At 43.6% G+C, this 14,301-nt stretch overlaps 1 protein-coding gene across 1 annotated transcript in view; it reads left to right on the top strand.

The window, feature by feature from the left end:
- The window catches only part of Dad (Daughters against dpp), a 67,674-nt gene extending 53,719 nt beyond the window's left edge, over nucleotides 1-13,955 (top strand). The window contains exons 4-5 of the mRNA XM_076432007.1: nucleotides 9,858-10,058; nucleotides 10,343-13,955. Coding sequence (XP_076288122.1) covers nucleotides 9,858-10,058; nucleotides 10,343-10,692 — 551 coding nt within the window. The 3' untranslated portion in view covers nucleotides 10,693-13,955. The remainder of the gene's footprint in view (nucleotides 1-9,857; nucleotides 10,059-10,342) is intronic.
- Nucleotides 13,956-14,301: the final 346 nt, after the last annotated feature.

The following is a 14,301-nucleotide window of genomic DNA, read 5'->3' as shown; positions in this document are numbered from 1 at the left end:
AAAATAATCATTAACGTTAAGTAAAAACATTCATGGTCAGAGATCTTGGTCCCTTGAGGACTAGCCTCAAGGTAAGCTACTAGTTTCATATTTTACTCTACACCGTCATCTAGTTTCTCCAAGTTTCCGATTACACGTAAGATCACGTTGAAAATGATGCTTGGTTTAGCTGCAGGCCGATCTAGCAGGGATTGATTGATGTGCGAATTCAAAACAAGAATGTTACTTGGCGTTTTCTCATCGCCATTATCGAAGCATTTCAATGTTCGAAATTGGCTCTACCGAGTTAATGATATTTTACAGTGGAGCTTGAACGTGCGACCCTGAAAACCTGGTAAGAATTTTTAGAAAGGTTCTTTAGTGTTCTTCCAGTGCTGCTACATATGTAGTGCTTGGCCAGATTTTGGGCGTTCTTGCACACTGTGCGACGCGACGATACGATAGTTACGGAGAGACTACATACATACACTCTGTAAACTTTCTCCGAGAGTTCTATGTTCGCGAGAACCCGTCGCGTCGCCGCCTGTCTTTTATTATTTGCGATTTTGACTGGATTCCGAGAATCTCGGTCCGGGATAGATTTCGTTGGGATGTTCGATGTTCGACGAAATCATTGCTCCCGGCGCGCCGTTCGCAGAAGCGTATTCCGCTCGATCCCGAAACTCTACTCGGAAACAAGCCGCATATATATCCGCCGCTGTTTCTGCTGTAAGATTCCTGCCGGATAGTATATCACCGCAGTGTTCTTATTTCCCCTGGCTATCTTACATCGGCAACGACAGACAGGATCGCTCGAACGAACGCGGTGCGCGGTACGCGGTGCACTCTCCGCTCGGCTCCGCTCGCTCGGCTCTCGTAATTGTACGCAGCAGCAGCAGCAGCGTCCCGCGAGAATGTTAATTTTAGAAACCCGCGGCCAAACAAACCAGGAATGGTGTTGCATGGCAGCGTGCCCTCTTTGATCCGTCATTGGCTGCAACATAGGCGCCACTGGCCGCATACATCTCCGTTATCGCGGTCGAATGCCGCTTGGCTAAACTCTCCTCGTGGTTCCTATCGCTCGGCCTCGACTCGGCTGTTCAATTAAATGTATCTACACATGCGAATGACCCGTCCGTGTACGGCCTGCGACGTGGAAACGGATCGGCGAGGGAACGAGGCTTGCAACACGGCTTCTCCCGTTTTCTTTTTTCGGGCCAGTGTGTTTGCACGAAAATTCCACCGATCCCTACGACGCAGAGTGCCTCAAAATCTCCAAAATCAGGATTCAATTCAAAGGGTCTGGCCGGATCAAGAAAGTCGAAAATCACCTTCAGCTGATCTTCAGCAAAAGAACACCCTCTCTATCAAGTTTCAGCCCTACACTTTATCTGTAGCTACGGCGAGCAAAGGAAACCCCAGATTTTGCCCCATTTGCCGCATCTGGAAATTCTAAAAATATTCTCTAAATCTTTTCCGACTTTTTAGTTGCAAACTTTGGTTGTAAAAAATGAGGATATTGAAGCTTAAGAGCGACCACCGTGGAAGTTAGTTTAATAACGAAGTATCGTCGTCAAGCATATTTCAGCTAGGGTGCGTCATGGTTAACAAAAATAAGAACCAATTTTTTTCGATATTTTTCTACGAGAACTTGAAGACGCTTAATAATAAAGATCCTTAGTCTAGTAATGAGATAAAATGTCGCATCGCAGAAAAATCGCTGGAGTTTAAACCGACGAAAACCGCGATTATTTTTGCACGAACCTGATACGTGAATCGGCGCTTGCACCGACTAACCCGTTCCAACAAACTCGAGGCATGCGAGAGATAAAGGAACACGACAGTAACGAGAGTTTTCCGGCGGCAACTCGTGGAAACGGTGAAATCGAGTGGCTTTTAACGTGGCCTGTACGAGCACGGAGTTGCCGGGCGGACACGTACATACATACACCGAAACGCAAACAATCAGAAGTTTATCGGCGATGGCCGGCTTTCTCGTGCGGGCTACGCATGTCGTTAGGTATGCGACACGTATGGTATACCTACACACGGAGCCGTACGGTCGTAGAAAGGCCGTTTGAAGGACAAGGGTCATGTCTGACGCCGATATATACGGGGTGACTTGAAATGGTACATGCACACTCTATTCTATAATAAGTTTCAGACTAAGAAATACATCAGCAGAGAAAAGACGATACATGATCTGAAAAATACTATGTCCAAACTAATTATGTATTGGGTGTACCAATTAATTCGTGGGCCTCGCAATCATTACTTTGTTTTATATCAAAATCTTCTGGAAAAGGGTGAAACTGTATGGAAAATGATGGGGGTTATTTCCAAGACTTGAGTATACAATTTTGGATGTTTGTAAATGAGCACCAAATATATGAAGACGCAATCACGAATGAATTTGTAAAAGTAAGTCGGAGTGCAAAGTGTTAAAATGAAGTACCATCGGTGCATGATACCGCTGTAATCCTAGGTACAGTTACCCTATCAGTGTTTAGTCAAAATAACCGAGTTGTTTCACGATGATCCGACCCAGCAGAACCAGCCAATGATGGGTTTCCGCGGTCGGAGACGCTTCGGAAGTGAGGTTGTCTCGCGGCGAGAATAAATTTAACTGTTATAAAAAGCACTGTTCGCGCGTGGAGTCGCAGAAACCCTCGCCGGTAAATCATTCCCGTATGAGCGGACGATTCTTGGGGGGGTAAATAACGGCTGCTAATAAATTCTGCGGCGGTGAAGAAAAGAGCGAGCGGGGGACCGAGAAGAAACATGTGGAGGCATCGGAATTAGTCCGATCTCCCAGAAATCGTTGCCAGGACCGTCGAAAGCCGCCTAATAAATCGAATGCATTTACTTATCGATGCGGAGGTCGACCCCTCGATTCCTCCATTTTCAACGGAAAATTCGATGACTAACATCGGGCAGCGTTCCAATCACGGCTTATTACCGGTAATAGTTCTTCCAATATTTCAAGCTCGAGCTTGACGACAAAGCTCGACCAGCTCGGGGATGAATTATTACAGCCACTTGTATAAATTAACGATTCAAACTACCGTCCGATCGAAATTGAAACTATCAATTTGTCACTGTTTCTACTATCTAGTAGGTTGATGATATCTGCTAGGCTAGGTGAACCTAACGGGTCCTTAAAAGTAACTTGTATTATACGTGCTCCTTTATCAAAATAACGAGATTGACTTTACTTAGTTAGACTAAAGTATTATAAGAATCTCAGCAATTCGAATTTTCCTCAATTTTCCTCGTTCCCTAGGGGTAGAAATTTGGCATACGACGTTGCTTGATAAGCTATCGATCATTTTTTACAGAAATTATTATTTCATATGGATCTGTAGTCGAAGAGAACGAGATTCACGAGCAAATAACACTTTCGGGACACCCTGTACGTAGTTGGATGTACGAATTTGCAAGCTCGATAAGGAAGAAGCAACGAGTCCCGACGTTAGATAACGTTTCAGCCGTCATAGACGGAATTCCTAGAAAACGTGTCCCGACCGCGGCACATTAGGAAACAATCGGCGGATCAAGCAGCAGTTTTGTCGAATCTTAGCGATCAAGTTTTCTGCGATTGATTAACGGTTATCTGTTTGTATAGGCTGGTGTCCTTCTGATTGTGAGATCACAGATTTCCAGATGATGCTTTTAGACGATAAGACCGACTCGCGGCTGTCAGAGATAGTGCATCACTATGTTATCGATGGAATATTTTCAAATTCACACGACCTACAGGGACCTGACAAACGTCCGTACAGAATGATTTTCCCAATTCTTCCGAAACAATTTCCGGAACGAAGATAATGCAGGGTGGGGGGTTACCCCGATAGCTTTCCTTTTCATTCTCAATCAATAGTTGACAGCTTTTTCCTTTTAACTTTCAGAATGAGTGAGGTTTTGATACAGTAAAAACATTGGAACAATTTCAAAATAGTGTAATATTATCTTCGGCCTATTACACACGTTAAGCAATCCAGTTTGTTGCAATTCAGGTAGAAAATTGTTATTTCGCACAAAGATCCGCCGTCTATTCATAACTGTTTGAATCGGAAGCTTTATATAACAGTTTTAAACGGTTATTTTCGGAACCGTTTCAAGCCCTGTCCAAGCCTGTATTAGAGACAGTGCGTTCTCTATCAGCAAGGAGGAGAGCGATCGCAGTTAACTTTCGGTAGTCCATGCTATTGTTTCTCGTCTGAAAATACCTGGTGTGCCCGCAGTTCCCGCACGGTCTAACAATAAGAAGGAAAAAAACCGCGTGTGAACGGAGCTTTATGCGAATCGGTCGAGCAAACGTGACGACGCGACGCAAAGTGCCGAGAGTGCCAATGTCTTTTCCCAGTTGGGTCAAACACCCTGAGGCTTAGATAAGATTCCCAACCTTGGCACGGCCGAGTCGGCTAACTATAATACGTAACGTAGGTGCACTTACAGTACACGGGCACGCACCGCGGACGCTGTGCGTGTAATCAAAACGACTCGGCGCGCGGCTCGCGGCTCGCGGCGTGTGCACGCGTTCCTATCAGGATCGAAACCATTCCGGGAATGCCAAGAAAATACTAACCCTCCCGATCTCGATATGTGGAAGTCTGTCGCTAATGGTAACGTGTTTGTTTCGCACGATAATCTATCGTAAATATTTGTACCGTTTCCAGAAACGTGATATTATAGATACGTTTCGGGCACACGCTTCTTATCTGAACAAGCAGTGAAATACATTCGTTCCTTTCCCCGATACTGTTTGCATCCTAATTGTATCTCGCGAGCGTGGATCGTCTAAAGAAATGGTCTCCCAGAAGTTAGCCCCCCGCTTTCAGAATTACGTGATTTCGACAGTTGCACAGCGAAAAGTCGGAAAAATCTTTGTCAGCGTTATTTATCGGCTCGAGGTAATAATTAGATTGAGGATCTTTAAGCAAAATAAAAATTGTCTGCATCGATTGTGGAAAGCAGGAATAAAATAAAAATTGATCGCGTAAATTAAAAAAAATATGTTGATTGTTTTATTTGTTGTGGTCCCGTTTCGATAGACACGCTCGAAAACGGTTTCATTCGTTCGACGTTGCACCTCGCTGTATAAAAGGCTGCGCGTCTCGTACATAATACTATTCGGTGGAAATTGGCGCTGCACGGAGGAGGATGTGGTCCTCCGAGTGAAATCGCTAGACATATAATCAGCTGTGGAAACGTAAAATAATACACCGCGGCTACGTAAACGAGGACAGTTAACTGACGAGCTGCGGCGAATTCCACAATTGCTTCTTTATCATGATGCCCGCAGTACCGACGGAATTGCTTTATTACAGGGTTCAATTTGCTTTCAATTTTCCAGAGTCGCTCGCTCGCCGGGGCAGATACTCGCGCGTTGATTCACAGCGAGGTCGTTGTTCCTCGAACATTTATTCATTTTTCCTCATTTCTCTCTCACTACCGCTGGCTGAAAATATTCTATCAACTCTCGCACGCTCCTCAGAAACGGTTGCATGGAATAGTTTAAAATGTATATCTCTCCTGTTTTTTTCTTTCACACTTCACCAAATTATGTTTCACTTGTAACGTTGCAGTTTAACCACACTCAGAGTCACCACTATAAAAATTGTTGTTTGCATTATTAAATATACATATTGGCTGCTAATCGATTACTACACATTTAATTAATGTATGAGGTATTATACCAATTTCATGTCGAAGAAGTGTTTAATTTTCTAATTAAAATAGTTGCGAGTGCATCGCTGCCTAGATTGATCTTTTATCTAGCGCTTTTGATCGCTGAAATACCCCATTTTTGCATGATCCCATTCCATGCAATCCTGGATATGAGTCTACCCCCTTAAGCGACACAATAGCTCGGTGATACAGCTTTCGAAACAGTTCACAATTATCAGCTCGTCCATGGTTTTATTGCTCGTCGATGAAGAATAGGTTTTAGCAAAAATAAAATAAGACCGGTAGAGACAGAAGTACGCCTGTGAAACGAGAGAGTCGATTGATTCGGTATCTCTGTATCGGGGGGCCATTGGCCATAAATAATGTCCGCGGGATCGTAATAATCGCAATGGTTCCGGCTACGTGTTGATCCAGTTGCACGATAAACCGCCAGTAAACCACTGTGACCCCTTCAAACTGCTTTGATGCATTCGCTATAAAGCTGTATCCCTCTAGGTAATGACAAGACACTTAATCCTGCCAGCCCGCAAAGACACTCTGTCAACAACCCAGCTTCCAACGACACTGAACGATGCTCACATTCTTACGACAGTTTCTCTCCGGTCCCATTAACACTTCGAGCACGGTATACATGCTACAAATTTCATCGAAATTGATTAATTGATTAATTCATTTTCATCCTATTTCTGCATTTTGATTCTATTATTATTCTCACACATGAGAATGATAGATTCACAGATATATGTATATGTACAGCATATGTGAATCTAGAAAATATACATTTTCGCTCTATTTCTTTCGCAATTCATTAAATATTATCTAAATAGTAAAGGTTGGCAGAAAAATTGGAAGTTGTTTGATCCATTTCTGAAAAATTACGAGTCTGACTGTATATCGCAGTTGTTTTTAATATCAGTACATTTGCTTTTGGAATTTCAATACTGCTGGCATCGATTTGTTGAAGTGCCGTTTCCATAGTGAACGAATTATTGGCATGTTTTGGGGACTTCGCACTTCGGCACCGCTGTGGCGAAGCGCGACAGGACGCAAAGAGATTTGTCAAAGGCGGTTCTCGAGCCGGCTTGCGAATGGTCATAGATAGACACGAAAATTCGTGGTCCGTCACGCCGCGACGCGACGGCGGCGGCCGACGCGACAAGCGTCCTTGCTCCAACCACTCGCGCTACTACCGATGACGTAATCGTCGCGATACCCCGCAATCTTGGCGCCTCGGTAAACTCGTAATATCTATTTTTATCTGGTGGAAGCAGGGGTTCCGCCCCGGCCCGCCCCGTCCCTGCTCGCACACAGCCAAGCCACGGCGGCATCGTACACTTCGACACACCCGTGTTGTGTTCCACGTTCCACCGTCTCTCCCGTTCCTTCTTCTTCTTCTTCTTCTTCTGCCTCTATCTCTGTCCCTCCCTCCACCTCCTCTTTCTTCTTCTTCGTCTTCTTCCTGATTCTTAACCTCTAAATTCAGCCTCCACTCGAAATGACCATTCTCGAACCGGGCAGAGTTTTTCGCGCGGCATTTTTCGTTCAGCGAACACGGTACTCGTCCCAAAGTCCCGATTACTGTGCCATTAGCTAGCTAACTTGTTAGTTCACGAATGAATTAATTCGATCTGTTCAAAATTTATGTTGATTTCAATGTATTTCGTTCTATTGGAATATCTTTGTGGAGTTCGAGATATTTTGAACCCTTACCGTACCATTTTCTTTAATCTATGTTCTACGTATGAAAATTTATATCTTTTCTGTGGCTACGTTTATTTGAATGCTTAAATATTGATTACAAAATGAAAGGCGTAGCATTCATATTTGTTAGACTTTTGTTAAAATTTTCATGACGGGTTCATCATTTGCGATACACTAATCTCTCCGTAACTGTCGTATCGTTCGGTCTGCCGAGCAACAGTTCTAAGTTCTAATAGAGGTGCCACATTCTTTGGAAGAAAGAGAGACTGTGAGGCGTGAGTAATTATAATCGTAATCATATCGTGTTAGGTGTTGCTTTCATTGGAACAACGAAACTAATGTGATGGTAAAAGTTTCATTAAACGGAAATAAGAATTAGAATAGTTGCAATCTTCTGCTTTGCCTGCGTTAGTATGAGGTTGCCATTTGACTGGTCGTCCCAGAAGCGGGGATAAAATTTGGACAGTTACAGAGACCTTCGCGACACAGCTACGGAGAGAATACTGAAATTGCGATTGAAATAAAAAGAACTGTTTTCGTCCCGATCAGTGTGCCTCCAGTTTAACGTGCTTGTATAAAATTATTATCATATTTTTATGTTGAAATAATCACACAAGTTGGATTATCTAGCACCAGAACTCGTGGTACACAATCAATCGAAATGATTGGACTTGACAAACGTTGAACACAATGAACAACACAAGCTACTTTGAATAAGCGACATTTTAAACTAATCATTTATGCTTTCTTGCTCGGTTCCAAATTTGTATCGTCCATATCTGAATTATCCTATCATCAGATCAATCATACGATATGCGTCCATTCACACAACGCGCATACAGTATGTCCGTTTTAAGTGTCTGCACTTGATTATTTGTCTAAGTATCCGAGATATAGAAACACATTTCAGATGAAAGTAGTTGGTATCGTAGGGGACCTATCGTGATGATAATTCTTTCACCTTGAGATAGTGTTGGTGCGTGCTGCGAAGGTCTCGTTTCAATTTTTAAATGGAACCTTACATTTTAGATTGCAGTTTCTTGTAGCTAGTATCGAGACCTCCTCAAAACAATATGTAAACATGAATTTTGCATAAATCGTTGTCGGGATATTAACTTTCGCCAATATTAAACTTTTTTTTTGGTAGCTCTCCTGATTACTGGGTCTCGCAATGTAATTTTAAATCGTGAATAATAGAAATAATAATAGTGATGCGGCCATAAATGTGACTGAAGAACAGTAGCGTTTGGCTTCGGATCGAGAAAATTTCAATAATTCAGGGGCTATAGTTTCACGAAGACGTACAACGATAAACAAACAATACGATACGTTGTTTGGCGCTGTTTTGAAGTTCCGAGAATCATCCAATGAAGCTGTCGCTACTGTTTCATCTTGCTTGTTCTCGAGATGCGTCTAATTTTCTAGCTTTGTCGAATGGTGAGCGCATGACTAGGTCTGAGCCAACGATAAAAAGAGGTAATTACCTGCTCGGAAACGATCCTCGGCTAAATTGATCCTCTATAAGACTTGCACAAAAGTGTGAGAGATAATAGAATTCCAATTCGTCGTTCAAACCGAAATCTACGCGAACCCAATGGCTAGAATTAACGCTAAATCTACCACGAGAAGTCAAACGACCCATTGTAGATTTTTTATTTGACAATTATTGAAATTGTAAAGGTGTTTTCATGGGAATTTATTGAATATATTTATTGACTCCAGTCGGTATATTTTCTAGCATGAATATATTGAGATTTTCCTGGAATTTTTAAAATGGTTTTCTTCGTCCGATGACTTTTCCGGATTTACCTCGATCGTAGACGAGGCACGAAATTCTTTTCGTTGCATAGTTGACGGTCAATTTTTCCATTTCCATCTGGTCTCTTGTCTACTCTCGAATCTGGCGCCATCATTGTCTCCACGACGGTTGGCGAGACGCGTGGGACTTCGCGGCGACGAGTCGAGTCCTTTATGATACCGCGAGTACGCCCGCAGCCTCTCACCGAGCGCTTTCGACAGGATTGAAAGACCTCTCGTTAATGACATATCTCATTTTATTTCGAGCCATGCCCCTTATCGCGCGCTTCGTGGAACTTCTTCGGAGAAATAAAAGGCAACAGTGCCTCCGGAAACTATTGGCGTACTAAATTGACGCTGAACCTACCATACACTGAACGAGACTGACACGTTTCACCCGATGAAACTATCAAAACTGAATTCATTTAGACGTCGCGCGATCTTCGTGAGGTTGATTTGTCGTCCGAACAACAGATTAGAAGAAATAACATTCGATTTGGTTTCGATTTCTTGCAATCGATGCAGCGAATTTTTATTTCGCATAAAGATCCGCAGTCTAGTGACTCTCAAAGCAAATACAAATTCTCTGCTCTTGTTGGGACACCCATTAGTATCGAACAAATAATACAAGTTGCGCAACACAGCTACGTGGAAGTCGGAGTAAGTAATATTTTTTGTCTTTATTACAGGTGAGACTGGACAGAAGGAATGGTGTACATTAGCATATTGGGAACTAGGTGGTCGAGTGGGTCGTCTTTACCCTGTGGAGCCTTCGACGGTGAACGTGTTCGATTCCCTCCACGATGGTGATGGCCTTTGCTTAGCGAAGCTAGCCGAGAACCATGTTGCACCACCTGCGGTCCAAAAAACAAGGAGCAAAATTGGTCTTGGTAAGAATTCGTCCTCTCATTTCTGGCAACAGCGCTAGATAAAAGACGAATCTAGGCCGCGATCGCCCTGGAAAGTTCTATTTTTACGTTTACGAGCGTTTAGGCGTTATTTGCATTATTCGGAAGAATACAGCTGCGCGCGTAGCTATTTTCATAAAGCTGCATGCTTCCGAATAACGGAAATTACGTCTCGTAAACGTAAAAATAGGAGTTTTGGTAGGTTTAGCGTTAACGAGACGAATCGAAAATTTGAGGAGAGTAATAATTGGGATTGTGCGTTGCAGGTGTAATGCTTAGTCAAGAAGCAGACGGTGTGTGGGCGTACAACAGATCTGAGAGCCCGATCTTCGTGAACTCGCCTACTCTGGATGATCCGGAGTCGAGAACGTTGCTCGTCTATCGCGTGCCTCCAGGGTTCTGTCTGAATATCTTCGACCGAACCAAAATACTACAGCTTCCATATGGCAGTGGTACCGTAAGAACGACCGGTCAGGCTGCGGGTTTCGCCTCTGGTCCTGTCGATATCAACTCCGTCCGTATCAGCTTCGCCAAAGGCTGGGGACCGAAGTACGCGAGACAGGAAGTTACGTCTTGTCCATGTTGGCTCGAAGTTCTCCTAGCGCCATGCAGGTGATCCCTGCGACTCGTCGCGAAGGTATTCAGTCTCGTCCATTTGCGCATCTTCCTCCTCCTCGTCGTCCTCCTCGAAGAGGACCAATCTGTGAAAACTGACGCCGCAGCAGCAGCAAACGACGATGCTCCGTCCCCAAAGGCTGCCAACGGATACTCGAAACTCGAACGACGTGGATCGCCGCCAGCAGTCTTACCAAAGTACGCCGCCATACATCCGAGAACAGCGTCGTTTTCTTAACAGAGAAGAAAAACGCGAGAGATCGCTCGATTAAGAGTGTTTTTATATTGTATATCCTTGTGCCTGCGATCGGTGGACGTACAGTTTCACGTGGTACTCGATTATTCGTAGCATCGGGACTCGTTCGATTTCTTTTTTGTCGATACATACTATCTTTCTCGATCGGTCGATAAACACTGTTGCACTTTCTTGATAATGTTAAATGAGATTTCACGAGAAAAAGAAAACGAAACTATAATAATGAAAAGAAAAAAAAAAGAAAGAGAGCGAAGCGGAACGTCACATCCGCCAGGGTCTAGTCAGTTGGGGTATTTAACGTTTGTAAGCGTGACGGTTTTTTTCTTTTTCTATGTCTCGCGTCGAGACTAAACGGAAAACGAGATGAACGCTGTCCGAAGTCACGGAAAGTGCGAGAATACGATTGGACACGGCCGATACGCGGGATTATTATTCTTGTTCGCGGTATCGACGCGACGGCACGCATGTTCGAATGTCTACATTGTCTAGCCATATCCTCGATTACGATTAATCATTGCACTGCGAGGAAGCAGGAATTTGGGCTTCCGATGAGGTCTAGTCAATGGCGTTTCAGAGCACCGCGCGACTCGTGTTGCTCGCATGGATTCCGAATTCATTTAAATTATCAAGAAACGAGAACATCACCAACAGAATCGAGGGAGGTAAACACATACTTAGGCATTCTACGTGGTCCCTTAAACGGAAATACTTTTCGATCGTTAACGCAAACGATATATGTATACATATATATGTAGATACTTCTAATAGAAATTTCCTTCGAACATTGTCGAGCTCATTGTAATCTGCTAGACTCAACGAAATCATCGTCAACCGATCGAACAATCCAATCAGACCGATTCGACGTCGATGAATGTGTTCGTCGCGAATTCTACTCGTCGCGTTCGCGGTTCGACGGAGATATCAGCGTGCTCGATCGTATACTACTATGTTGCGTTTACGTTTCAAATTATCGTGTACCACTAGTGCTGCGATTGTCCCCGGATCGTCGTTCGGTGCTGTACGTACAATAACGTGTACATACACTGTGCCTTCCCAGCTTCCTTCGTGGTGCAATGCGTGCGAAAGAAAAAGCAATGTGCGTGTGAGTGCGTGTACGCGTGTGTCCAACAGAACGGGAGAGCGAGTGATCGAGAAGTTCGTGTGCCAGCTAACGGTTTGCATCAAAACGCCCGAGAGCTTCGTAACCACAGTAATACGATACCGTGATAAATAGACTGCGGACCTTATGCGTTTATGGCTTATCAAATTCAACAGAATTTAGTACGATTTCTATTTATTTTCCTTCTACAAATGTGCTATTGCTAGACTGCGGATCTTTATGCGAAATAAAAACTGCCTGAATCGATTGCGAGAAGTATCCAAATTGGATGTTGTTTCTTCCCTTAATGGTTCTAACAGAGGAGAAATCTATACTCAATTTTGCTATAAATACATAAAGATCCGCAGTCTAACTATTACCAATGAAAATAGAATTTTATTCGGTGCCACTTTCTTAAAATTTGTCTACAAAAATTGAAAATTGCATAAACATCTGCAGTCTACTGATAAAAGTTCAACCCAGGTTTCTTTCTCCTCCTCGTCCTCCTCTCCCCGTCAAGTTATTCGGACGCGTTTAATCGATGCACCGACAAAGAAAGCAATCTACTTGTTAAACGTGTAACATTGTACGCAAAAGAAAACGAAAAGCGAACATAACGCTTGAATAAAACGAAACAGATCGAAAAGCGAAAAAAGAAGAAACAAATTCTAACGATTACGGTCCACAGGTAGACGTTCACATTTATAAGAATTCTACTGGTTTTTCTCGGACTAATTTTGCTATGAATTTTCAACGACGCGGAAGATTGGCGCGTGCGAGTGATACGTTTTACAAAATTTTATCGTGCGCGCGCACGCGAAAGAAAGAGAAAGAAAGAGAGAGAATGAGAGAGAGAGAGAATGAGAGAGTGCTCGCCGAAATCCGCCGTCACTGTTCAGCGATTTCTGAACACCGGAAACGACACATGACTGCAAGGAAAGCGAGAGTGTACAAAAGAAGTTTGGAACGATGATGTTGAACAGTACACGTAGATACGGTGTAACATGTACCACCACCAGTCATACGTATTCATTCATACGCGAACAACACACAGCCAACACACACAGGAAGAGAGACAGAGAGACACATACACGTACACACAGAAGGCATGTATAGAACGCAATCGACTGATCGAATAGTTTTCTTTTCTCGTTCGAGCCGGTTAGTTACTTTTCGTACAACCGCTTTTGTCGGTATCAAAGCGGACGTCTGATTACGTATGGATCATACGGTGTCCGTTCGCGGGACACGATTGTCGCGTATGACACGCCGAACGATATATTGTGATGCGTATATTGTCGCTTAAATGTTATATATTGATTATGTATACGTACGTATACACAGAAATGTTCATAGGTAGCTAGCTATATCTACTGCAACGGTGTGGGTCCCGAGACGTGTACGCGAGGCTTCCGAAAGCATATCGTCGTTCAGAGCGATGTTAGGTCAATTCTACGGAGTACTGTTCGAGCAACGTTCGCCTCGAGCGGGAAAACGAGAGAAAACAAAGCGACGCTTTCGGCTTGCGAATCGTCTCGCGTACAGGCCTGCGAGAACCGTCGACGAGAAAGAATTATTCTGTCGGAGACAGTCGTCCAGTCCGTGGACAGCTACGTTGCTTTTTATAGTCCTTTTTTCACGGCTCTAACCTGCTACTATAGTCGAGGTTGGCTCACCGCTGGAATAGAACCAAAACCGCGTGCGATCGTTTCCGAAGAAGCGAGCTTTCCTCGCAAGAGAGAGAGAGAGGGAGAGCGTGTATGTGTGTGTGTGTGTGTGAGAGGGAGAGAGAGGAGAGAAATGATCATTCTTGGAATGAACGCGGAGCGCAACACACGACGACCCATATAATTTGTACAAAATATTTTATTTTCTTTCGTAAAGATTCGATTAAAAATAAGTTTACTTATTTTGTGAATTATATCACCCTTATTCGCAGTCCGACGCAACAGATCGAGGCGCTTTTCGACACGCAGAATTTATTCAGCATCACGCCGAACCGGATGTACAGTTGAAGGTGTACTTTGATTGTTAGACTTTGTTTAAAATCTTTATGACCAGGGTGACTCGTTAAGATACGGCGAGGGGTTAATTCATCCGGAAGGAACCAACGAATTCTTGGCCATTATTAACAGGGAATTTTGAAAGTGGCTCCACAAGTGAGAATTTTTCTTTTAAACACACTACCTCGTTGTTTCTCGTTCACTATGTTGTGTTTTATATTTAAAGGAATTATCCTGCCGTGTACCCCCTTG

The sequence above is a fragment of the Lasioglossum baleicum genome, chromosome 10, assembly GCF_051020765.1.
Source record: "Lasioglossum baleicum chromosome 10, iyLasBale1, whole genome shotgun sequence".
Classification (NCBI taxonomy): Eukaryota; Metazoa; Arthropoda; class Insecta; order Hymenoptera; family Halictidae; genus Lasioglossum; species Lasioglossum baleicum.
Note: the sequence above shows the minus strand (reverse complement) of the source record. Positions and strands in the feature narration are given on the sequence as shown.